This window comes from Neltuma alba, unplaced genomic scaffold (assembly GCF_004799145.2).
Source record: "Neltuma alba isolate B1F8T4 unplaced genomic scaffold, ASM479914v2 tig00010095_pilon, whole genome shotgun sequence".
NCBI lineage: Eukaryota > Viridiplantae > Streptophyta > Magnoliopsida > Fabales > Fabaceae > Neltuma > Neltuma alba.
Window position 1 is genome coordinate 210610 of NW_021635049.1, and position 27495 is coordinate 238104.

Here is a 27495-nt window from a genome sequence, read left to right on the forward strand (position 1 = left end):
TTTAATGATGTAATCCTATAAAAACTACTATAAATCATAGTGATATGATACTCCTCCGGTCCTAAACATAAAAGACACTTATACTAGTATATATAAGGTTCTAAGACCAGAAGAGTAGTTCACCTCCAAATAAAACCCACGAGCTGGCCAGTTAATTTATTTAGCATGTACTAGATAATTTCAAATTTAAGTTTCGTGTCTTTACATTATAATTAGGCTCATACGGTCTTTACTTTAACGAATAGTCTCACTGAAATTTGATTGTATATTTACAACTCACGAAAGCTATCAGATTTCAAAAAAGTGTTAAATCTCTCAAACTCAGTAATTTGACTTAAATAGAGGCCCTTGCTGTTATTTGTTAGCCTTCTATTTCTTCATTTTCGCATGTACACAATTTTGTACAGGACGTCACTAATTCTTCTGAACCATTGGCATGCTGCTAGACTGCCTGTCTGACTTATGACAAGCTTAGAAAAGGTCTGACTCTCCGGATGTACATAAAATTGTTCTTTCTTTTTTTTTTTTTAATGTAAATATAAACTTGTTCTTTAATATCTCAGATTGGTCAAAAGTGATTAAAATATGCCTTCAGGAAGATGCATCTTTCCTTGAACTAAGAGCAAATGTATCCTGATACAAACTGAATCCGCCTGAGTTGTGCAGTGCTCTGACGCCACACACAAAAAAAAAAAAGGGATTAAAATAAGTACAACATGAGGAAAAATCTTGTTCCCTCATCACAGGTGCGAACCACAGAAATAGGCAGTTTTTCATGGCTACGGTAACACGTGAAATGGTTATCAGCATCAAACATTATATAGCTAGAGAAGCTTGTCTTTTACAGTTAGTAAAGTAAACGGTATAGTATCCACCCCAAAACAAAAAAAAAAACAAAAAGAAAAGCAAACGGCATAGCATAATGTATACACCAAGCAAATATAAATGCTGGCAGTTTGACAGAATCAGGTCACTTTCCTCTAAAATCATTCTGTGTGTACTTAAAAAAAAAAAAAGATGCCTAGTTAAGATTGAAATAATATCTAGACTATTTGCTTTGCTATAGAAAATGATCCAATTTAAATTGTGCCAACCAAACAAAAAATGGTCGCTCGAAGCTTAATGGAAAGAGAAGGAACCTCTGCCCTGGTCATGCATCCATTTCAGTCAACATCCTCTGGATCAATAATCATCCTCAGCTTCCTTCTGCATACAGCATTGTCAGGAAGAGCCCTGGCGGCCTCATCATCTTCAGAATCCATCAACTCATCAAGCACTTGCTGGTATTCTACTTGATGACTGTTCGAAAGGCCCGGCCAATTCTTGCTGCCATTGCCAGTTAATTTAAACAATAAATGAGTAAACTAAACATCAAAATGTTGGGTTAGCTTTATCCATAGATTTTTCTAATGACATATTACTCTAGTCCATACAGATTGCATTAAGGCTCTATGAAAACACTAACAAAAAGGATTATACATCCAAGCTTGTCAGTAAGAAATTCATTTTGTGCAAGTAATCTATGAACTAGTGAATAACTAGATCAAGTTTCATGGCTAAATAGGTGGCAAATTTGAATCAGTGGCTCTTCATTCTTGTTTTCCCCTGAAGAACTTGAAAAGTTTCTAGTTTCAATATATGTATATCGTTCCACATTGTTTAAAGATGCTGAAGGATTGTTTAACCCAATGGTCAGCCTGAATAATGAAACTAGCAATGGATGCTAATACTGACTATATTGTTTGTAGGTGTTGGATATAGGGGTAATATTGACATGTGGGTGTGAACCATGTGAGAGTGGCCACTTGTGGTATTTTATAATTGATAGTTAGCGAGAGAGAAAGGGCTACATAACAGGGGTCTGGTCATCGGAAAGGGTATGGAAATTGTGGTGAGTGAATTGGAAATGCACAGGATGGTGCGCGTTTTTCCTGTTTAGATTTACCTCCATTAGATCAACATTCTGTGGAGTATTTTCTGCTGATAAATACAACTCCAGGTTTTGTGTTTCCAACAACATACGTTTCCAAAATGTCATTGGTGCTACCAATAGAAGAATCATTGCTCATCATTGTTAGTAGTTTAATAGATTTATCTCAACTGTCAAGGATCCAAAATACCGTTTATGCTTCAACAAGTTTTTTCACCTCGCCAAAAATATCAGAATAATAGTTTTACCTCAGTATATAAGAAAAATGCACATAAGAACAGAGGTATTAAAGCTCAGAAGAGAGAAACATTCCCTCAACAATACACCCTGAATCATGAATTTCATGTTGACTAGCATTAGTAACACAAGTCAGTAGTTCAGTTCTGTAACCTCTCTAGTTTGAGTTCAGATAAAACACAAATCTAAGAGTTGATGTCTTTTAGAACTTACACAAGAAGAGTCTTATAGTCTAAACTGAGTCATTCACAGTGCATTTAGATAAATGCATGTGTGTGTGTGTGTGGTGGGCTACGAGGGGAGGCTATATAAGTCTCACTCCCGGCACTTGAGTCTTTTGATAATGAATATGAAAATCTATATGATGAACCCAACACCAAGGTGGACGTGACCTACAGCAGAAGGAAGCCCAAACTAGGCCCAACAGCATGCGGCTAGCCCAATGGTTCTCAAAGTTAGTTTTCTAGGGTTGCGTGCTGAGGAAAGGAGAGAAGGAGCATGTGGAAGGATTGGGAGAGCGTCTGACCTCTCTAACGTCAGGGAGGACCTACCATTATCGTTTTCTGTTCTCTCTGTATTTTTCTACCGTTTTACTGCTACCTTTCTTGTTCCATTACCGAACTAGCTATTTTAAGTTGTATTCACATTTCCTCATCCTTACCTCATTAAAGGAGGGGGATTTGTACTGCTTCTGAGCTATCGCATCAATACAAAGGAATATTCCAAGTTCTATCAGCTTGGTATCAAAGCGGGTGCTTTCCGGGGCATGGTGGGTACCAGAATGGAGGCCAGACTTGACACCTTGGAGAGAGTGGTGGGCGACTTGCAGAGAGCCAGTAGCGAAGCAGCGGTTGAACGCACTGAAACCAGACAATGCCACCTTGGCTCAACTGCAGAAGCTGGGAGCTGCCATTCGAGCTCTGCTTCACGGACCAAACTGCCCTCCAGGCGAGGGAACTCCTAAGAGAGAAGTGGGAGAGCGCACTAGGACTGTTGTACATGCGGAAGAGGGAGGCGAGAGTGGCGGGCCGAAGGACGGAATCTGACCGCAAGCTGAAGATGCTGTTATTCGATGGGGAGGATCTAATGGGGTGGGCATGCAGAATGGAGAGATACTTCGCTGTAAATAGGGTACCTGAATCGAAGAAGATGGACGCCGCGGTGGTAGGACTGGAAAGGAGAGCGATTAATTGGTTCCAGTGGATGGAGACGAGAGCACCAATAGTGGACTGGAAGACCTTCCGAAGTACGGTAATCCAACGCTTTCAGTGTAGTCATGAGGGTGATAACTATGAGTGCTTGGTAGGCTTGAAGCATACCAGGTCCGTTTCTGAATTCCAAGAGCAATTTGAACTTTTGTTAGCAATCCTACCGGATATACCCGAAGAGTCCTTGATGGGAATGTTCTTGAACGGGTTGAGGTGAAAACCTCAAAACCTCCAAGGGCTAATGGATGATGCGTACCGTGTGGAGGAAAGGAACTTGACTCTAAAGAAGATGGAGGAGAAGAGGGCCAGGAGTCTCAAAAATGGGCCTCTGTTTAAGTGGCCTAGTAGCAAGTCCTTGCTGTACCCTAAGGTTTCGAGCCCACAAGATGCCCAGAAATTTTCCTCACCAGATCCTGTTGTGCGCACCGTCGAAGGCAAGGAAAAAGAAGGTACCCAAGCCTCCAATAACAAGAGAACAACACCCCTTACCACGCCGAGCGTTGACAAGAGAAGCGACACGCAAGGGTCGCGAAGGCTCTCAGAAGCAGAATTGAACCGAAGGAGGGAGTTGGGTCTATGTTTCAAATGCGATGAGAAGTTTAGCCCCAACCATCGATGTAAAGGGAAACAGTTATGACTCCTTATATGCGGCGATGAGGCAGACGACGAAATCAATGAAGGAGATTTTGACGAGTTGGAAGATGAACCTGAGGAGAAGGAAATGGCCACAATGGAACTATCGCAGGCAACCATGGTTGGCCTCAATAGCCACTGAACTATGAAGGTGAGGGGAACGCTGAAAGGGAAACCAGTGGTTATACTAATTGATAGTGGAGCCACACACAATTTCATCGCTCAGAGACTATGACTGCGATGCATCTTATCGTATCACCCACCCGCTGGTATTCCGTGACGGTAGGGGATGGCAGGAAAACTTATACTCGAGGGGAGTGTCGCGACATTGAAGTTGACGTTCAAGGTTATAAGATCAAGCAGACCTTCTACCCATTCTCCCTCTCTAATATTGATCTGGTGTTGGGAGTAGCTTGGTTGGTGACGCTGGGGGAGATCTGAGTGAACTAGAACCAATTGTATATAAAGGTACGCTGTGAGAAAAACTGGGTATCATTGCACGATGACCCAACGTTGACCTAGGCCTAGGCTTCATACAAAGCCATCCGAAAGGCTTTAAAAAGCAAAGGAGCTGGCTACGTTCTGGAAATTCGGAGCTTGGAGACCGAAGAGCAAGTTGAACGGACTCCTGTGGGGACTTTGTCGTCGGGAATGCAGAGCTTACTTGATGAATAGCTCCGGTTTTAATAATGCCAGATTTCCAACTTCCCTTTGAGATCGGAACAGATGCTTGTGGCTCCAGAGTGGGAGTGGTTCTCATGCAAAAGGGGAGACTGGTTGCTTATTTCAGTCAGCAGTTCTCGGAGAGGAACCAGAGGGGCTCGGTGTATGAGAAAGAATTGATCGCCATTGCCCTTGCTATGAGGAAATGGCAGCACTATCTAGCATCTAAACCATTTGTGATTAAAACTGACCAGGTGTTTGGTCTACGAGGGGAAGCTGGTGCTTCCTAAGAAATCTCCAAAAACCACAGCATTGATTGCAGAATTTCATAACTCTCTGGTAAGGGGGCACTCAGGTTACCTGCAAACATATAAACGACTGTCGGAGGTAGTATATTGGGAAGGAATGAAAAGGGATGTCCAAGAACAAGTTGCTAGGTGTGATGTCTGCCAAAGAAACAAATATGAAGCCCTCAATCCTGTCGAGCTTTTGCAACCCCTACCAATTCCCTCCCAAGTATAGGAAGATATCAGCATGGACTTCATTGTGGGCCTGCCAAAATCAAACAAATTCGACACTATTATGGTGGTGGTGGATCGCCTTACTAAATATGCTCACTTCATACCACTATCACACCCTTTTACTGTTGTTGAGGTAGCAGAAGTCTTCATTTGGGAGGTGGTTAGGCATCATAAATTCCCTAAATCCATCATTTCAAATCGTGATAGGGTCTTTGTAAGCCAATTTTGGCATGAGTTGTTTAAGCAATCTGGAACAACACTGAAATACAGTTCCGATTACCATCCTCAAACAGACGGGCAAACCGAAGTGGTCAACCGGAGCTTGGAAACTTATTTGCGGTGTTTCGCAGGCGAATACCCTAAGAAATGGGTGAAGATGCTACCGTGGGCTGAGTTCTGGTTTAATACCTTCTACAACCGGTCTATTGGAACTACCCCTTTTAAAGCTCTCTATGGCAGAGATCCCCCAACCATCTTCAAGTGGCAGGATGATGGGTCGAAGGTTGAGGAAGTGAATGAGCAGATCAAGGAATGCAATGAGGCGCTTCAAATCCTTAAATCTCACCTTGAGAGGGCACAGTCAGAGATGCAGCATCAAGCTAACAGAAGAAGGAGGGACTTGGAGTTTGAAGTAGGGGACTTGGTGTACCTTGGAATCCAACCCTACAAGCTGAAGAACTTAGCCAGGCATCTGCACGAAAAACTGGCTCCTAGGTACTACGGTCCCTATGAGATTCTGCAGAAAATTGGGAAGGTAGCTTACAAGCTCAAGCTACTAGATACGGCCCGAGTCCACCCCGTTTTCCACGTCTCTCAGCTCAAAAGATCGATTTCCATTACTGAACAAGCTCAGCCTCTGCCCTAGTTTCTATCTGAGGATTATGAATTGCAAGTGCAGCCCCAGGAAATGGTAAAGGTTCGTGGGATGACTGATGGGAGTAAGCAGGTCCTGATCAAATGGAAGGACTTACCAGATTGCGAGAACACTAGGGAGGAGCTGCAAACCATTAAAACGCAGTTTCCCCGCTTTCCCCTTGAGGACAAGGTGAGTCTTGTAGAGGGGCCAGATGATGAGCCCAACACCAAGGTGGACGTGACCTACAGCAGAAGGAAGCCCAAACTAGGCCCAACAGCATGCGGCCAGCCCAATGGCTCTCAGAGTTAGTTTTCTAGGGTTGCGTGCCAAGGAAAGGAGAGAAGGAACATGTGGAAGGATTGGGAGAGCCTCTGACCTCTCTAACGTCAGGGAGGACCTACTATTATCATTTTCCGTTCTCTCTATATTTTTCTACCGTTTTACTGCTACCTTTTCTATTCCATTGCCGGACTAGCTATTTTAAGTTGTATTCACATTTCCTCATCCTTACCTCATTAAAGGAGGGGGATTTGTACTGCTTCCGGGCTATCACATTAATACAGAGGAATATTCCAAGTTCTATCACTATAACAAAAGAAAAATAGCTTAAATAATAAAACATGATATGTTTGTATTATGCATAAAATAGTCTATTGTAAACTGAACCCAAGAGTTAAGAAATAGACATGAACTATTGTAATAACACTTGAAAACTAAATTTTTTTCCCAAGTATAATAATCTTATTAAAACACTGCACTAAAGCCAAAGCCCTAAATAGTCAGCTATCAATTATTATTCACATGATAGTTATTATCGTTTGGATGGGCCTTTGGGGATGCATCTCTGTGTAAATGAAATCTAGCATATGCAAAGCACCTGAAGAATGCACTAGGATGAAGCCTCTTCATTTAGGCTAGCAAGAGGTGTTGAGGCCCTTGGGCACTTAGGCCGGTCAATTTACACTCGGTTCTAGGTTTCACACTCATTCTAAGGTGAAATCTATCTTTTAGGCAGAAGTAGTATCCAATATTAAAGAAAATATAATAACTTGTTGTTGGCTTGCAAACACAACAAACCATTCTCTTCTTGTCTGGTTATGTATTTATTTCATCTATAAAATAGCAAACATTTTGTTATGGAAAGTAAAGAAATAGGAGTGAAAGAGGAAAGGGAAAATAGAGAAATAAAGGAGACCAACAGAAACTGAATAACTTGTAATTACATTGCAAAACTGAGTTACAAAGGATAGTGGGTACTTATTTATAAGCAAAAGCCCTAATAGATACAAATATAAATAGATATCCTAATTTTATCTAAATATTATCTAAATATCCTAATCTATCCAAATCCTACTGATATAATTAAATCCTATCTAAATCCTACTAATGTCATTTAAATCCTATTTATCCTACTTATATCATATTTAAATATTTTCTTATTTATAATTATGATTACATAACTATACCCATTCACCAAAAGACCCTTGCCCTCAAGGGTCAAGTACACAAAGTCATAACAAACCAACACCAAAAAAGCATCTTGATTAATTTGCATTTGAACCAAATCTGAACCAAGCATCTTGTAGGAGAAACAGGAACAAGAAAAACCCAATTAAAATTGATCAATGGTGGCAACGAGTTGTAACTCTTCTCTTGAAAGACAAGGCCCACAAAGGCCAAACCCATTCTTGTTGGGAGTTGTACCTTTGACTTTTCCTTTGTTAAGCTTATAAAAGCTGTCATTGGTATGGTGGAGGGTGTTTTCATCATATCTTGAACTGCCAAATCTTTTGCTCAATCACTGGAACCCTCTTTACTTCCATACTCGAGTGGAAAATCTTTCTTGATACTATCATTAAGCTCAAGATGTTCTTGCACTTCAACAAACACTTCTTCGGTAGTGACCGTTGGTTGCTTGTTGAATCCCAATGACTCTTGTAGTTAGGTGGACTCTGCTTGGCATGACGTATTTACTTCTTGAACTTCCAAGCCTTCTTGAGCTGTCAGGCTTTCTTCATGATCTTCTAAGGCTTTTCTTGCTTCCTCAGCTTCCCAATCTTTTCTCAAGTCCGCTACCTCTTGCTTTAAGATTGCTAGAGTTTCATGCCATACCTTCCTTAGTTCATCAAGCCGTCAAACCATGGTTTGGATTTGTTCCACTATAGAATTCATTTTTGGCACAGCAGCAGCGATAGAATCCATATTTAGAATGATAGTGGTCGAGGAGCACAGGGCTTTGATGCCACTGTTAGGGAAAGTAAAGAAACAAGGGAGAGAAAGAGGAAAGGGAAAATAGAGACATAAAGAAGACCAAGAGAAACTAAATAACTTCTAATCACATTGAAAAACAGAGTTACAAGGGATAGTGGGTACTTATTTATAAGCAAAAGCCCTAATAGATATAAACCTAAATAGATATCCTAATATTATCTAAATATTATCTAAATATCATCCAAATCCTACTAATATAAATAAATCCTATCTAAATCCTACTAATATCATTTGAATCCTATTTATCCTACTATAATTATAATTACATAACACACTTCTACATTATCCAGCTACTCAATGCTTGTGAAGAATTTTTGGCATTTTTAGCATATATTGGATTCATCCTTGATCATTCTCTAAAGTAGAGCGTAACTATTGTTATATGACAAATCAAAGAAAAAGTGCACCCGAACTTTCAAGGTAAACATTTAGGTAACCTTTTATCCAGTATAGTGATCTTATTGGTGTTGTAGGGTGCTATATTAGAAGGGTTTGTTTTCCCTTTGGATAATCAAAGATTGGCAAGCTTTGCTTTCTAATTTTTTTTAAATAAAGTAAACTATTATCCACATATATAAAGAAACATGCATGCCATGCAGCTTAGGAAATACGACAATATAGAAACTAAATGCATCACACTCATGGAATCACATGTACAACTTGGAAAGCTTGAGCACTTGCTAGACTTGAGAATAAGCTCATATTTGAGAAAAATTTACACCACATCAATAATTCAATGAAGTTTATAACACGATCAAAGCTTTCATGGCTACATTGCTGTAGCGTGGCTGAAGCTAACCATAAACCAATTCTGGAGCCAAGATTGGGATAAAGTCAAGTATGAACCTTGGAGCTACGATGCCTCATGCAAGCCAGGCCAAGAAGTTGCAAGAAAACGTATCTTTCAAAAAAAGAGGGGGGGAAGATACTCACAGACAAGGAATCAATGCCCAGAATCATCCCAGTGAAAATCAAGGTCAACAGATCCATGATGAGATTGATAGCAAGTCAGTGTAATTCAATCTTGGATCTGAATTAGAAAAAATTTGCTAGCAATGATGACAATCAGATTGGACATGTCTAACAGGGCCCAATGATGCTAGAAGCAAGACTTAAGGATTGAGATACCCAAAAGATTAAAGCATTCAGTTCAACATCAGTAAACTCAATTTCCTCCAACTTGATAGCGGCGACAACTAATCAATCAAAAACCAAAACTTGCTTTCAGTTCTTCTTTTCTTATGTTTCCCTTAGTCTCTCGACAATTGGAAGTTGAGTATCAACTCAAGGTGACATCACATTTTCTCAAGGTGTAGTCAGACTTTTTGTTGATTTTAACACAAAAAGTTCAGTGTACCTAAACCCTAACAATCCTCATCTCTACTTTCCTTGTGTTTCCCTTGGGCTCTCCACCAGCAGCACCTAACCACCAACAGTTTTTCACATCCGTCTTCCTCAACAAATCTGCAGTTTTTGTTTTGGCTAACATTCGCTTAATATTTTTAAAGAAAGCCTCGAGAAATTAGCATTAGGAGTTCTCATGAGCCCTAACGTAGAGTGTGGATGTGGAATTAGAGTGTAAAGGTCAATTGATTACGTCATGTAAAAATCAGTCTTTGCTTACTGCTACGTGGATCCAAAAGCACCTGGGATCAGTTTGGGGATTGCTAAAGCATCTTTGGGTCCTTGAAGATCACGACAAGAAACTAAAAATGTGTCCCATTCTTTCGTTGGGAGGCGGGCTGCAAGTATTATTACATGGAATTAGTTAGGCATTGTTGGTTAGGGAACTTTTATGCTCCTATTATCACTATTAGTTAGCATCTAAAAATAGGAGGATGAATGGATGGGATGATGTGATATGAAATCAATACCCTAAACACATAGAAATACATCTACATGTAGTAGGAACAGAAAAAACATAAGATAAAAATAAAGAACTACATGCCCGGTCTAAAAGCTAATGGTCCATATTTTCAACAAATACATTCACATAAATAGAAGGTGAGAAAAATTTACTTGAAAACAGAGCCGAGCATTTCATCATCAGCATTGATGTCTGACAAGTTCGCCTGGCTGGACTTTTCAAGTGATTTTTCCGTTGAAAAACTACTGTTGTCCATTTTCTTCCTACAGATTAACAGACAATAATTGGAAGGGATCTAAGGATCGTTCCATGCAACCAGAGCAAAACAAGATTTGACAAAATCTTAAATTTCATTTAAAGAAACTTGAAATAATCATGCAGGACTGTAACTGAGGCATACCAATTGATCAACTTATTATTACCAAAGGTTTCTTTGAGTCAACATAGAGAACCCTTGGAAAATACTACAACGTAAATTAAAAAAATGAAAAATCTATAATTTGAAGTATTCACAAACAGAAAGTGTAAGAGCACAAACCGTGATACTCAGCAAAAAGATGATAACAAAGCTGTATAAGAGAACATGAATGGAGACAATAAAGAAACACGCAGAGCAAGGAATAGTAATCAAAGGTAACATTATAAAACAGCATGTTTGATGGATACACAAAAAGGTAGTAAAAAGAACAAAATAACATACATGAGGAAATATGAGATCAAACTGCCAAATTTTTTATGCATGGGCAGAACTGCAGAAGGAAGGGGAACGAGAGAAATTGAAAACAAAATGCAAGCCAGATATAAATGTTGTGGTTCCCATCTCCAAAATGTTCAAGAAAAGGAAAGTAAAAGGAGATTTACTTAAGAACAGAGCAGAGCATTTCATCATCAGAATCATCTTTTGACAATTTCTCTTTGGTTGAATTTTTGTGTAACTCTTCCCATGAAATCTTCCCATTCTGCATTTTTTTCCTACAATTGAATAGACATTAAATTAGTATGATTATTGGAAGGCAGTTTCATGAAAGCAAGCAGCAACGTTATTAAGTGAAAACGAAAATTACAGTAATGGATAATGAACAACTCAAAGCCATTACTGTGATTAAGGTCCATTGTGCTTGTAATGGCTGATGAACTCAAAGCAGGTGCTTTATTTCATATTCAAATTATCAATGGAAATGAAAATTACAGTAAATATATATGGCAAGGTTTTCAATATAGTGTCGAGTATAAAATACACATACATATCAAAATAATATTACCTCTTTATTAATGATACCAGCATCTCATCATCAGACCCGTCTGCTTTATCTGTAAAAGAGTCACGAAGATCTTCATCCCTTGCGTACATATTGCCTTTCAAATTCTTCTTCCGAGGAACAGATAAGCCAAGCTGCTTAAGTTTACTAAACACTTGGCGAGAAGTGAATTTCCCATCCATATCCAGTGCACTGGCTATCTTGTAGCAGCATCTTCTATGGTCCTTGAACCTAAAGAAGTAACAAAACCCACGCATTCAAAGCCAAAAAGCCATCAATTTTTCTCATCCTCTTGAAGTCAAAGCTACAAAATAAGACCCAGAACTTGGAATTGTCCATGATATACTCTTTTTAGCAGATGAGAGAAATAAAATATACCTACAACTAAGTATTCAAGATTAGTGATACTGATACTCACTGCTCATATAGAGCTCTAATGAGAGATTCTTGATCTTCACTGAAGGCATGTACTCTCTTTCTTTTTGGCCTACAAATAAATAATACAGAAACTTCAGGGAGGGCCAAACAATGGTCGCTACATTAGCATTAAAGCTACTTATGCTAAATTGAAGTGAACCAATCATTAAGGTTTCTATGCTCAAGGGTACAAATGACCGAGGCTTTTTGTTAGCCATTACAAAACTATATGCAAGCAACAGAAAGTAACCCAAGAAAATGATTTTTAAGTCATAAACTCCATATGCACAAAAGCTTATATATACTTACAGATGCTGCCCCAAGGGATTTTGCTCAGAATTCAATAATTTATGAAGATTAGAATCTTTCTTTGTACTTCCTTCACCTTCAAACTGACTAGTGCTTGTTGAATGATGTTCACCAGGATTGCCAGTCTTTTTCCTTGGTGCGCTTAGCCCTAATTTTTTAAGCTGACGGGAAATTTGAGCACCTGAAAGTTTACCATCTGAATCTAGCACTTGAGCAATACGACTACTACAATGTTGATCATCTTTGAATCTGAAACGGCCATTACACAACAAGAACCAGTGGTGAAACTGCAGACAAACCTTCTAAGCATGTGTGATTGAAAACCAACAAAAATAAAATCACAGTCGCACACACCAATCAGTGGTGACAAATACAAAATAAAGAATCAATCCTTCAGATTCCCTTCAAAGCAGAGCTAAAAATTTACTAAAACTAAATTAAACATACTTCTCAGTTAGATCCTTTATTTGTCTCTCTAGTTCACCATCAAGATGAAGCCTTTTCCTTTGTCTTGGAGCCCTTACTGATTCATCTTCTATCAACTGCTCCCCACTGCAAAATTCAAGTCAATTAAGCATCAGAAATATGACATTCCCAGGCAAACTTTGATCACAAAAGTTGTAAACCTACATAACGTTATCATCATTTCCCTCCCTACTGACTAGGGAAGAAACAAAGTATCCATTGGCATCATTAAGTTTTTCATCATTGCTGATAAAATAAAAGGAATGCCAGAGTTATCTATGTGGATGATTATTTGCAGTATGCCAATTCAATAAAGACTCAATAAGAAATCAAGTATGGATAGCAAATAAAATAAAGTTAATGTTTGTTAACACCAAATTAGTATCAGATAGTCAAGATTCTGGAATTACTTGACTTGACCTTGATAACAATTCCCTGAGACAATCAGAAAGTTAACTAAGAAGCCAACATGCAGAAATGGTCCAATTGATCTTACTTTTGATATCCCAAGTCATGAGTGATCACAACATCGGCTTCATCATCACCAAGTGCATCTGCCAAGCTTCTACGTGTCCACAACTTTTCTACTTGAATAGAACTCAAATTTGTACTCTCTTTCTTCAAATGATTAAGCTCATCCAACAAATATTCAGCATTCATGTAGTGAGATTCCCTTCGGGTCTTCCAAAAAAGAATATCCACAAAAAGAAGTGGTTGTTTTTTCATCATTTTCAGCATTTTTCTAATCAAATTGGTCAGAAAATCAACAATATTTGCATATTTCTGGGATGGACATTTTCTTTGTTCCAACAGAATGTCATAAAATGTGGTGAGCAATGATAACTGCAAGAAAATAGTAACACAATTAAGAAATAATACTTAATTTCATTAACAGCTAGACACTCATTGGAGTTGTAAATGTTTCCCAATAACAACCTGATAGAGCATTGGATGAAGCTCAAGGTCATCACAGATCCTCTGCAATATGCATATTATGTAATGATTTGTAGCTAGGGAATTGCTCTTGTAAAACTTGAGCAGCCAACATATTTTCTGAATAATATTGTGATTTGCAAAGGCAGAGACCAGATGTGAAACCTTGAAATCAACTTCATTGTATTCAGTTTGCTGCTCATCATTAGAAAAATCACCAGTCCCATGTAACAAGCCCCCACTAGCATGCTCAGAATTTCTGAAGTCTATCTGTTCCAAATTACCAAGGGAGTTATCATCTTCTTCAACAATTTTTTCATGTTGACTATCATCATCAGGGTCAACAAAGTCCTCTTCACCATCAGAATTTCTGCTTGGCACATAATCCTTGTCTGGCATCTTCTTTTCAAATAATTGATTGGAGCCAGAGTCACCAACCTCATTTTCTGCACAAGAATGATCTCTGCAAAGTTTGTCTCCTGTTTCAATTTTATCCTGGAAGCTTTTCTTTCTCACCTTCCTTAATTTTCTAGACACCTTCAAGTAATTAAAAGAAAAAAGGAAAGAAAAGACCGATAACATTTAATTCACAGACCAGAAAGATTTAGCAGAGAAATAGAAACAAAATTTATGCTACACTTTAAAAGTTAAGACTTAAAATTGTAGAATAGAGCTTCTAGTTTATTTTCATATCTAAACTTCAGATGGTAAAGTATTAGAAATTTTGAATATGTATAATCTCAAATCTGAAAGCACTGTAAAAAATTATAAGATCATAATTGGAGCAACAAGCAAGTTCTATGCTTCAGGTATGCTTCAGAGAGCCATTGTAATGAACCCTGAATTCCCATACCATGGCTAACAACCTCAAAAATTGTGGGAGACAAATAGCTGTCATGTGAGTGACTGTCTTTGTGAATGGTCAGCTTACCCTTAATGTTCCACGAGCCTGCAGGTTTTCCAGCAGCTTCACAACTTTATGAATAATTTCAACCAAATCTGCAAGATCACTGACAATAAACAAGTATTCATATGAGAGCAAAATAAACACCAGTCTCATACGACTTCAGTAGGATACAGTGCAGAACAGACAATTACACACGTAAAATTAGGTCACATTATATGTTATGTAAATAATAAAAGAAATGAGTTAGTTAGGTAGTTAGGACTTAGATAGCAACAGTTACGGACTGGGGAGTCTATAATTGTATGTAAATAAGGCATAGGGACCAAAACCTAAGGGTGTTGTTGAATCCGAAACTATCCAGGCATTACCCAGACTCCTACTTTCCCTCCCCCCTCCTCTTCTTCACCTCTCCTCTCTACATTATTGGTAGTAGAGATTACCATCAATACTGGAAAAGAAGTTTATTATCTGACTGTTCAGAAAAGCCTACAGTTTTCTGCTAGGATAGAGATTAAAGACCTCCTTTCAAATGTATTGGGTTGCGAAACTGATGTGGTATGAGTATGAGATATAATATAAGGGCAAATGATCATACAGCAACTGATGCTCTCTCTCAGCCTCCCTGGGCCTCAAATATTGCAAATTCCCTTGAATAAAGTGTCTCCAGAGTTGTCACAGAAGATTGAAGAAAGCTGGAAAAGTGACCCAGATTTAAGAGGCCAAATTTCTGAGTTACAGAGGCAAAATGGCAGCATCAAAGCTTACACTTGGGATGGCAAGTTTCTAGGGAAGAGGCCAGATAATGGTGGGTAAGGTTCCACCTTTAAGGAAACAAATTCTGAAGTGGTTACATGCTAGTGCACAAGGTTAACATTCTGAAATTCAAGCCACCTATCAAAGAGTTATCCGATTTTGGTGAAAGAAATTGTTAAAGGATTAACAAGACTTTGTAGAGCATTGTGACGTGTTTACAAGATATAAGCATGAATCCCTGCTTCTCCAGGTCTATTGCAGCCTCTAAAAATCCCAAATATTCCTCCAGTCCTCAATATAGGACCCACTTGTTGAGTTGATTCTGGTCCTAAATATAAAATTTATTTCTCGTATTTATTAATTTTTCCTAAATTATCCCCATGAATACTCCCTCAACTATAATCAAGTAGAAGAAGGAAGGAAGATATTAAGAAAGATGATTATGGTGTTTTAAGAAAAACATATCATATTTCTTATAACTAATTAACTTACCTAACTTCCTTAATCTAATTAGTTAAATAGATCTTATATTAAGGACCGAAGGAATAGAATTTAAGAAAGCATTACAAGTGATTTCATTAAAAGACATCCTAAATCTAGAGGTAAAGACACCAATAGGGTTATAATTGATAGAATAAGCCAATATGCTCATTTCTTGCCTATTTCTCATCCATACACTGCTACTACATTGTTAGGTTCTGCAGAAGAGAGAGTAAAAATTGGGAGAGAGAAGAGAGGGAGTAAATCAGGTGACAAGGTAGAAGAAAGATGTGTGTGAGAGAGAGCCTAGAATTAGTATCTGAAATCCTAGGAGAGAAGAGGGAAATTCCTGTACGATATACTTTCATTCATACCCCTAATGTCATCATATAATAGATTTAAATAGGCTGAAAGCATAACTGAGAATAACCGATTAATAACTTCCTAATAATCTACTATATTCTAGGATAAGGATTATCAATAACTGACAATAACTAAAATTTAAATAACCCCATTGTAATAGTCTGAAAGGATAGCTGAAATATAACAACATAAAACTGAAGATTAAAAATAACTTAAAATAAGTAATTTATAAACAAGCCCTAACATTGGACTCTATCATTATAATATACTTTTCTTCATAACCCTGATAGAGCTCATTATTTGCATACATTTCTATATCTAAACTTATGCTTTTGTCACTTACTTTTATCCATTTTGGGCATAGTTAGAGTTCATTGTGCATAAGGGTTAGTTAAGTTAACTGAGGTTTTGTGTGTTTTATGTGATTTTGTGGTTGTGCGCTTTTGATCCCTTGGGCTAGTTTGCATTGCAAATAGCTTTGAAGTCAACATTTAGAGTACTCTGGACAATTCATCGAGGCACAAGGATGCGTTCGCTGTGGCGAAGCCATTCATTGAAAGGGACCATATCACTTACCAAGACAACACTGTGTTGGGTCTTTGCCGCAATGATGATGAGGTTGCACCACAACTAAGCGTCGAATCAGATTTACATACCACATAGGCACACAATTTTCATAGGATTCAGACATTTTTCATCTCAGACTCATGTTCTTCATCTTGTTTGCCCTTCTTCCATCCAACCTACCACTCCACACCATTTCCAACCACATTCCACCACTTTCCACCAATCATTCTTCCTCTTTTCCCTAGTCCAATCAACCTTCACTTCCATTTCAAAGTTTGATTACCAGAGGAGAGCCAAGAACCTTTACTTCCATTTCAGAAGCTCAATAAAGCTATTCTTCTGCCATGAGCTCATGATTTTGTCCACTTATTGATAGAAACTATGGGAACAAATATTTTAGGAAGAAATGATAGAATATGGGAGTTAAAATATTTTGGGAATAGCTTACTATAAAAGAGAGCTTTAATTTATTTATATTATCTTTTAGGCAAGTGTCAAGATATTTTGTTAGCAAATTGTTATCAAGTAGATGTATTTTTTGTTAGCAAATTGCTATCAAGTAGATGTATTTTCATTGCAAGTGTCGAGATATTTTAGCAACTTGTTATGCAAGTGGATGTCCTTTTCTTTTTATTATCTACAAGGTGATGGAAGGAAGCCTTAGCTTGTAAATAGGAGATCTTATGTACTTTGAAATTACATTTTGATGAATGAATGATATTGTGAGTCATGTGATTCTCTCAAGCCTCTATTCTCTCTCCCTCTATTATGATTCTCTCTCCCTTTTTCTCCCTGTTTTGGCTAACCTTTCCCTTCCCCTTCCCCTATCTTTGTTTCTATCTCTACTCCCTTAAGTCACTTCAGTTTGCATCTATTCAAATGTGTGTGAGTGTGTTTTGCATCACTTATTGATGTTGATGAAACTATTCTGAGTTCCTTGAGCCCATTGGAAAGTTAATTTGTATCTAGTTTCAATTTCCACTCTTTATGTACCTTGACTGTGGTTCAATTGATGTATGTATTGAGGATTGCTACTGGTTTGTGTGATCTAGATATTAGTACCGGTATTGGATTTGTTTTTAATGGCTATGATTATCTCCTAATCCTCCAGCTTTGTGATTACTTCCATGTCATTGTAATGAAACTTCAATACTCTAAATGTATTATTTGATAGCTAAAGCTCTACGGATAAGCGCCAATGGAGGAATTACAGCAGAAGAACAAAAACAAAAACAGTAATGCTCACGGCACTCACCCAGAGTCACACGGACCCTCCTAAACCTCACTCAGTTTTTCCATGCCTTCCCCGCCTAGCCTTCCCACACAATATACTCAATTCTTTCCATAACTAACTCGTAGTAATACCCAAAATTACCCTTGACACATAAGAAACATTAGTCATCCGAATTGGGCTTCTTCCTCTGTCTAACATACTTCAATTTCGGCCCGTGCTCAACAATACCCTGCCCATCAAGATGGACCTTGTCCTCAAGGTGAAAAGTAGGAAATTGTTGATGAATAACGTCGTAATCTTCCCAAGTACTGTCATAGTCAGATAAATTAACCCACTTAATCAGAAGTTCTATACGACCATCTGTGAGTTTACGATGCTTCAACACAGATTCAGGATAAACTTAGAGCTCCAGATCGACAGTTAGCGTAGGCGAAAGACAGTGGGAAATGAGACCTGGAGAAAGTGATTTTTTGAGTTGAGACACATGAAACACCGGGTGGATTTTTGCCTCTGGGGGTAACTGCAACTTATAAGCAACACTGCCAATTCGGTCCAAAGCTAAAAAAGAACCATAAAACCGCAGGGTGAGCTTCTCATTAGGGCGGACAGCAAGAGAATGTTGTCTGTACGGCTGGAGCTTAAGATAGACAGTATCACCAACATTAAAGTGGACATCGCGACGTTTCTTATCAGCATATTACTTCATATATTGTTGGGCACGTTGTAAATTCTGCTTTAATTCATCCAGAATAGCATTTCGAGCCTGGAGCTGAGTAGTAACAGCATCAACAGGGGAAGTGGATTCCTGGAAACGAAACAATGTAGGAGGATCCTGGCCATATAGAGCACGAAAAGGTGACATGCCGGTTGACCGATTGTAATTGGTATTAAACCAATACTCCGCCCAACACAACCATTTGGCCCACGTCTGTGGAGTGTCACTGCAAAAACACCTTAAATATGTTTCCAGGCTCCTGTTAACCACTTCTATTTGACCATCACTTTGAGGATGGTAACTAGAACTATAATTCAGGGAAGTTCCCACAGCCTTAAACAAAGCCTTCCAGAAAGTGCTCAAAAAGAGTTTGTCTCTATCAGAAACAATAGAGGGCGGAAAACCATAGAGACGAACCACCTCCTTAACAAATAAGTCAGCAACATCACTTGCGGTATAAGGATGATGAAGTGGTAGGAAATGTACGTACTTTGTGAAACGGTCAACGACCACCAGAATAGTATCATAACATTGCGATTTAGGGAGTCCAGAAATAAAATCCATAGAGATATCTGTCCACACCTGATCTGGAACAGGAAGGAGTTGGAGCAACCCTGCAGGACTTAATGCGAGATGTTTATTACGTTGACAGGTGTCACAAGCAGCCACATATTTTTGAATATCTCGACGCATACCATCCCAGTAAAAAAGAGAAGCAAGCCTCTTGTAGGTCCGAAGATATCCAGAATGACCCCTAGTAGGAGAGTCATGGAACTCACGTAGCAACAGGGGAATTCATGGCGATGACTTAGGTAAGACTAAGCTGCCTTTGAAAAATAGATGACCACCTTTTAGTGCATAGCCCGGGGTAGTAGGTTGACCAGTAGCTAATTGCTGGATAATTTGAGCCAGACTATCATCTTTTTGAACCTCGGTATCCCAAGTATTCACATCAACTTATTGAGCCATAGTAATGGCATTGAGCCCACATTGTTCATGCTGCCTCGACAGGGCATCAGCAGCGGAATTAGTCCTCCCCGATTTGTATTGGATCTGGAAAGTATAGCCCATAAGTTTAGACACCCAGCCTTGCTGGGAACTATCAAGAATTCACTGTTCCAACAAGAATTTCAGAGCTCTTTGGTCTGTCCGTATGATGAATGGTCGGCCCAAAAGATAATAACGCCATTTCCTTACTGCAAAGACAATGGCCATTAATTCTCTCCTATACTGAACATGTCCTGTGCCTAGCCAATAGGGAGTGACTAAAGTAAGCAATAGGACGTCCTGACTGCATCAAAACCGCCCCTAACCCAGTACCTAAGGCGTCGGTTTCCACAATAAAAGGCTGCGAAAAATCAGGGAGGGCCAAAACTGGAGTTGAGGACATGGCGTGCTTAAGTTTGTCAAATGCAGGCTGGGCCTCCTCAGTCCAATGAAAAGCATTCTTCTTGAGAAGGTCAGTCAAAGGTGCAACAATTAACCCATAATGGTGAACAAACTGGCGATAATACCCAGTCAAACCCAAAAACCCACGAAGACTCTTCAGATTGGTGGGAGTAAGCCAAGACTGCATGCTTGCTATCTTGGCAGGATCTGCATGAACTCCATCCCCAGAAATAATGTGACCAAGGTACTCAAGCCTAGGCTGGGCAAAAACACACTTCTTAACATTGATCACTAAGAAATGTTGTCGCAGCAGTTGCAGAGTTAAGCGCAAATGCTGAAAATGAGTGCTCCGATCGCCACTGTACACTAAGATGTCATCAAAGAAAACCAAGATGAATTTTCGCAGGTGCTGCCGGAAAACATCATTCATGAGTGATTGAAAGGTAGAAGGGGCATTCTTCAAGCTAAAAGGCATGACCATGAATTCATAGTGACCATTATGAGTACGAAAGGTTGTCTTCTGTTCTTCACCCTCTTTCATTCTAATCTGGTGATAACCAGATTTCAAATCCAATTTAGAAAAAATCTGGGCACCCCCTAATTCATCCAAGAGTTCCTCAATAGCTGGAATAGGAAACTTGTCCTGAATGGTAACCTTATTCAAAGCCCTATAATCAACACAAAATCGCCAACTACCATCTTTCTTTTTAACCAGAAGTACTAGGCTAGAGAAAGGGCTCTTACTAGGACGAATAATTCCTGCTGTGAGCATTTCTTGCACCAATCGCTCAATCTCTGACTTTTGGTAATGTGGATACCGATATGGACGGATATTTGGCAGGGTGGAGCCTGGCTGTAAATCAATAGTATGATCAGCAAGTCTGGGCGGTGGTAACCTCAATAGAGGTGTTTGAACTTCAGGGAACTCCGTTAATAAGGTCTGAACCTCTCTATCCATTGAAGTATACGTAAGCTCTGTCATCTTTAATTCAGTAAATTCCACAAAGAACACCTCATCCTCAGGTTGTGTAGTCCTATAAAGAGAATTGAAAGACATTTGAGTCTTATGCAAAGTCGGATTGCCCTTAAGACAAATCCATTCATCACCCAGATCAATTTTGAGGGTAGAATGCTTCCAGCTAACCAACACCTCTCCAAGCAATGCTAACCAATCAACTCCAAGAATGATATCTGACCCTCCCAGCTTAAAGGGGTACAAGGAATGTGTAATGTGGAGCCCTTGCACAAAGAAGGAAACATCTCGGCATACCCCACAGCCCCTCACATTGCGGGAGTCCCCCACTTGAACAGTAAAAGCAAAATGGGAATCCACCGGTAAAGAGAGGGCAAGAACCAAGTCGTGATGAATGAAATTGTGAGTAGCACCACAGTCAATGAGGATCAATACATCCCTGCCATGGAGAGTCCCCATTAACTTAATCGTTTTACCACCTGTGAAGCCTGCCAGAGCATTCAAAGACAGAGACATAAGTTGCCCAGTGTGCTTTTCGATCTCAAAAAAAGGGTCTGGGTCAGGCTGCTCCTGGTGAGCTGGTTCGAACGGAGATTCTTCCTCCTCAGTCGGTTCCTCTGACATAATTAGTACTTGCAATTGTTTCTTCTTACAACGATGACCCGGACAATACTTCTCATCACATTTGAAACACAATCCTAATTCCCTTCGCCACTCAATTTCCACATCAGTATACTTCTTCGGAACTGATTTGGAAGTGTAAGTAACGGGAATCACTATCTTCTTACTGTCGTCAGTTGACTTGTTTTCTGTAACTCGGGCCGTACTGAGCGTAGAGGATGTAGTGGAATTGCTGGAGGTGGTTTGAGGACTCAATCGTGTGGACAAAGCTCTCGGCCCCTAAAACCTATCTTCGATCCAGTGCCTAGGCGGCCCGGATGATCGTGGGCTATAATATTGGGCCATCACACCGTTACGTTCTTCCAATCATAGAGCCATATCCATATACACAGCTAAAGAGCCCAATTTCAGCAATCGCAAGTCTGCCTTAATCTCCGTCTTCAAGCCATTCAAGAATGCCGCGATAAGGACTTCATCACAATTTCCCAGCGTAGCAGAAATTGATTCGAAACGTTCAATATAATCTGCAACATGCTTGTCTTGTCGCAAAGCCATCAACATCTCATATGAGTTACTGCATTGCGATGGGTGAAACCGGAGTACTAAGTCACGTTTCAGCTCTAGCCAAGTCGAAACAGGGGCTCTGACTTCCTTCCATTGAAACCAATTAAGTGCGCGTCCTTCAAAACACAACCGCAGCATCTAATTTCTCAGATTCAGCCACCCGATTGAACTTGAAATAACGTTCCACTTTGAAAACCCAACGAAGGGGGTCGTCTCCTGAAAACAGAGGCATATCAAGCCTCCTGTAGTTTGAGCTATCGGTAACTACACTCACTCCACAGTCCTCGATCTCAATCACCCGAGGTGTACCATTTGTATGATTTGCTGAGTCACCCCCAGTGTCACCACGCTTGCCCGCACGCCATTCACCCAGCAATTCATTCAACAAGGAAGTGACAGTGGCGACGTCGCACTTGACCGTGGTTAGATCGGATTTAATTGTCAACACATCCCCGCTCAAACGCTCTATGGAATGTTCAGCTTGCAAGACTCGAGAATCGACAGCATCCATGCGGGACTCCATACAGGTATTTACCATTCCCCAAGAAAGTACTGCTCCGATACCTTTAATGAACCTTCAATACTCTGAATGTATTATTCGATAGCTAAAGCTCCACAGATAAGCTCCAATGGAGGAATTACAGCAGAAGAACGAAAACAGTAATGCTCACGGCACTCACCCAGAGTCACACGGACCCTCCTAAACCTCACTCAGTTTGTCCATGCCTTCCCCGCCTAGCCTTCCCACACAATATACTCACCTCTTTCCATAACTAACTCATAGGAATACCCAAAATTACCCTTGACACATAAGAAACACTAGTCATCCGAATTGGGCTTCTTCCTCTGTCTAACATACTTCAATTTCGGCCCGTGCTCAACACATTGATTCATCTAGATTTAGGTTTGAGTTTAGAGAGCTCTGACCTTAGCAAATCTAATTCAAGCTAAGCTTTAAGCACTTTATCTAATTAATTAGTTGAGTGGCTTAGTTAGATACAATTGAACTTGATATAACTGGAACTAGGAAGATTAGCTAAGTCAATCATCAAGGATATTCACTTCATCCATCATCCATTCCATAATAACACAGAAAATCATAAACAAGTAGCTCGTAAATCCTAGCTTAGAATAGTTAACTCATTTCTGTCATTTCCCTTGGTTAACTTGTAATCAACACCTAGTTAGCTAGTAGTTTGTAACTGGCTCCTCAAAGAGATTGACACCTAGTTTAGTTGCCCTATAGTACATTTATCTTAGTTGCTGTTTTGAAAGCCCCATCATACAATACCCAGGTTGAGGTCACAGTCAAAGAAAATGACAAAATCAGAATACACTAGCAAAGGTATCAGAGCAAAAAATTATAACAAGGAAGATGTTGCAATATGATACTATGATTAACCGATTTAGTGGCATGATATTTACTACTGACTAATGCACAGTACCAAGGACAAACCTGTTGTAAAGGAAACAAAAGATCAATATCTAGAACTCAATTTCTCAGAGCAATTTTTATTTGTCATTTGAACAAAAAAGTATACCTTCTGGGCTGTTTGTGTGTATCAAATGTTTTCATCAAATTCAGGAGAAACTGAGTCATCCCTTCCTCAGTTTGATCATAAAATAATTTGTAAAGAAGGATCCGAGCTGTTTGAGGTTCCTTAGAGTCTTCTGGCAATAACTTAAGAACCAAATCCAGCATAAGAATCTGAAAGCATGAAAACCCAATTAGGAGCAGATTGCCTAATCATGAAAATGGAGAGTTCATAGTGCTACTACAGTACTTCCACATTTGATAAATTATAGGAACACAATAGTAGACCCCTTCATTTTTCTCATCAAGTTCCAAATGCCAAAAGGAACATATTAAAAGTACAATTTTGATGACATGAGCATGTTGAGCAATGACTTTTCATCTTAGGATTAATAAAAGATTAACAAAAGGATGGCAATAAAGCAAACTGGAAGAAATGAGAAATGAACAAACTGAGACTGGAACTGCACCATTTCAAAAGTGATTCTGAGTGCCATAAAATTGATCTTGTCTGATGATATGTTTATAGCAACATATAAACATCTGTGTAACATGGGCACATGGTTATAAAAGAAATGAAAAACGGCTATTAACAATCAGGCATCAACCGATCTTTTATTTTTTATTTTTTAACATCAAGTGCAACCATCTTTGAGCATAGATACACTGTCAAAAACTGAACAAAGCATAGAAGGATGTCCTATTAAAATTGAAGAGTTCGCATCACCATATTCTTCATGAGAGAACCAGCTGCTGATAGAAACTTGTAGTCATTTGTTTCCTTTAAACCATCAAAGACATGACGCCACTTTGAAAGGACCACCTGAAACATCGCCTCATTCATGGTTGCCGCAACAGGCCCACATATCTGACCATTGAAATCTGTCCCAAGAGTATCTTTATCATCAAAAGCCTCAAGTGGGTCCTTTCCATTGTTCATCTATCAAAAAGACAGAAATATGAACATCCTCACCATCGCTATTACCAAATAATCATTTACACTGTAAAGGATGAAATTCATCTAATTCAACCATCATGAAGTCAATGTATCTTTTTTACTGAAGTTTGAATGAACGTGTCTTTTTACTGAATAAAAAACAAACAAACATCGTGAACTCTAATACCAATAGTCTCTCATTGGAGAAGTCCCAAGATGGTGCAACTCAAATTATTGCATAGGTTCAATGAGAGACTCAAGAGCAATTTAGAACACTTTATATGTCACATATCAAACCTCATCACAGGCAAATCTAAGGGGAGCTAAGTGTCAACTAGCAGGCAATAAGCATGAACATAAAAAGTGTAGATCTTACAATAGCTAACTATTCATTTTCAAAATTGCATATTCAAGCACTTTGAGTAATTAAGGTTCTACTTCTGTGTTTTTTATTCAGCTTTATAGTAGTTGAAATTCAGAGTTTCTGGAGAGGAGAATCAAGTAAATGCTTGTTTATAAATTTTGTTGAATGGCCCATTCAGTTATGGGGAAAGAGGGGGGAGAACTTAAAATTGAATAAAGATAACTTTGCCAACTTGAGCATTGGGCTAATCAGATCATAAGCACAACCAAGATATACTTTGCAGTATTCTTTCTAGATCATCCGTGCATAATGCAACAATTGTAATGAAAAGTCTCTCGCTTCTTTTTTTAATGAAACCATTATCAGATTACTATAAAATGATAACGCTCGTTGTTGTTGCTGCTTTCTCACCTTAGAAGCTGAATACTTGTAAAACTGAAATGAAGTGACAAATTCAGCGACCTCAAAGAAAACTATGACATCACCACGTTGAATTGCAGGGTGTTCCTTTTCAACATCTTCACGAATTGATTGCATCAAAGCTGACACCAAGATAAATTTCCCAGTAAGAAAAATCTAGCTTTACTGATGGAAACCCATGTCATAAAATTTCAAAGGAAACAATTTAATTCAAAAGAACATACCATTGTATCCTCCAGACAGAAATTGATTGATAAACCCATAAAGCAACTCCAATATCTTATCTTTTGTTGGAAGAAACTTTGGATGATCCCATGCAATTTTTTTTGCTGGACCCCGAGTGACATTTTGTGACTTGTGTAGAAGACTACAAGAACTGGGATTTCCCTTAAACACTGCTTTCGAACCATCCTACCCACAAGATTCAACCATGGTCATGAAAAACTTCCATTCAAATGCTAATCAGTGAAAGCTTAAAAATAAGTACCATGGTAAGCCGTGCAAATGTTCCACTAAATTGTGAATGCCGAATCATACTGTTCAGCCTACAACGCCTTCTTTTCTCTGCTTCCTCCTCCATGACAGATTTGAGACTATTAAGAGGCACTTGAGAATCTTCATCTGCCTAATAGGAAATTAATAACATTCCAGTGATCAAACAAATTAAAACTCAAGAAAATATAGCACTTGAGATTTAATAGATATAAAAAGATAATGCTATAGGACCCAACTAACCCTTACAAGTTAGACTGTCAATTTCCAGATTCTACCTTTTTTTTTTTAATTAAAATATGAAAGTTCAATAAAAGACAGACTTCCGCCATATGTTGTGGGCAAGACATAAAAACATCATGGAAGGAAAAGCTTTAGCATCTTAACTTTTATGTGCTTCTCACCAGCCTGACAAAGTATTTTGTAATTGCCAAAACAATAGGCTAAATATAGTAGGAAAACTGACCTTTAATCCATCCAGATGAGCCCTGACAATCAGCTCTGGCTCTTGACCCAAAAAAATGTAATGTAAAATTTCCAGAAGGAGCAAGTTATCTTGACGGAGAAAAGCATTAGAACCTCCAGCATAATTAATTATAACCAAAATAATGTCCAACACATTTTCACGGAACAAAAGTTCCAGAAACCTATCTCTCAGTGATAGTAATTGGCTAGCAGAACCCCCTGACTTATGTTGCAACGAGATTTCTTGAACAGCCAGGATATTTCGAAAGAAAGTAAGTACTAGCTGCACTAATTTCCAATCATCCTCAGTAAATGCATCACTGCGAAAGTACCCAAAAGAAGAACGTCAATTAATAGACGTGGGGCGATTTCAAATTGGTTTTCGTTCATTACCTACCATTCTCAGCAAAAGGAAAAGTTCTACGAAATGTTCCTCTCACCTTTCCAAATTCTCGAGGGGGCCTTCCAGAAATGAGGCTGTTACTGCCACAATATCACTGCTTGTTATTGAAGCTTTTAACTCCCAAAGATACTCTAATTGCTGGGAAATATGTGTTGAAGATGGCTCAATAGGCATCGTGATGAACACTAGCACCTTCACTGCAAGTCCACCACAATGACACATAAATCCCATAAATATGACCAAAAAGATATATACAAGAAAAATGGAGACGATGAAAACCTGCATTTAAAAGCAAGTTGCGATCTTCTTGGCAGTGCTCGATAATGGGTATCAAATCTTTGGAAACGATGTTCCATTTACAGACTTGCTTGAACACATCTCGGGTATGCGGATCATCACGTCTCAAAAATCTCAGCAAATCCTTTAAATTGTCTGGCGGTGAATCGATCAATAAGGAACCAAAAATTATAACGAAACAGACGCCAAAAGGAAAAACGGAAAGGAAACTGAATCATACCAAGACAGTATTCATCTTTTGAGTAGCCAATTCTGTTTCCATCTTTGTCTTCCTCAATGACTCCTAAGCCGGCACAAATCAAAGATAATCCCTCCATTTGCATCTTGCCAGGTGGTTATCTTGAAAGGAATAAGCTAGGGTTTTGTAAGAATCCAAAATAGTACTTGGAGAGGGGTGACTTTTTTCGGTTAGACTGAAAACAAGACGGGGTGACCTGAGAGAAGAACG

The 27495-nt window shown here is 38.9% G+C and overlaps 1 protein-coding gene across 4 annotated transcripts; it reads right to left on the reverse strand.

Annotated features, from left to right (window-relative positions):
• Nucleotides 1-329: 329 nt before the first annotated feature.
• On the reverse strand, nucleotides 330-27495 carry LOC114754182 (protein timeless homolog). 4 transcript variants are annotated; one of them, XM_028942949.1, is made up of 20 exons: nucleotides 27268-27495; nucleotides 27030-27182; nucleotides 26788-26947; nucleotides 26349-26667; nucleotides 25878-26015; nucleotides 25615-25801; nucleotides 25382-25512; nucleotides 24397-24609; nucleotides 23677-23843; nucleotides 14501-14579; nucleotides 13573-14106; nucleotides 13133-13479; nucleotides 12619-12723; nucleotides 12172-12420; nucleotides 11864-11932; nucleotides 11449-11676; nucleotides 11048-11158; nucleotides 10339-10449; nucleotides 1140-1326; nucleotides 330-670 (listed from the first exon to the last, which is right to left on the reverse strand). In XM_028942949.1, exons 1-19 carry the CDS (start codon nucleotides 27368-27370, stop codon nucleotides 1164-1166), a joined length of 3567 nt encoding a protein of 1188 aa, XP_028798782.1. In that variant the 5' UTR covers nucleotides 27371-27495; the 3' UTR covers nucleotides 330-670; nucleotides 1140-1163. The 4 variants fall into 4 exon arrangements, with proteins under 4 accessions (XP_028798782.1, XP_028798784.1, XP_028798783.1 ...); XM_028942951.1 differs by lacking the exon at nucleotides 330-670 and having other exon boundaries at nucleotides 787-1326; nucleotides 13133-13317; XM_028942950.1 differs by lacking the exon at nucleotides 330-670 and having other exon boundaries at nucleotides 787-1326; nucleotides 11485-11676.

Coding starts and splice junctions, on each gene's coding strand:
- LOC114754182 (XM_028942949.1), bottom strand. CDS start 27,370: ATGCAAATGGAGGGATTATCTTTGATTTGTGCCGGCTTAGGAGTCATT. Junction 27,183..27,267: donor AAAAGATGAATACTGTCTTG/GTATGATTCAGT, acceptor ATTCACCGCCAG/ACAATTTAAAGGATTTGCTG. Junction 25,513..25,614: donor TCTGTCTGGAGGATACAATG/GTATGTTCTTTT, acceptor TCTTGGTGTCAG/CTTTGATGCAATCAATTCGT.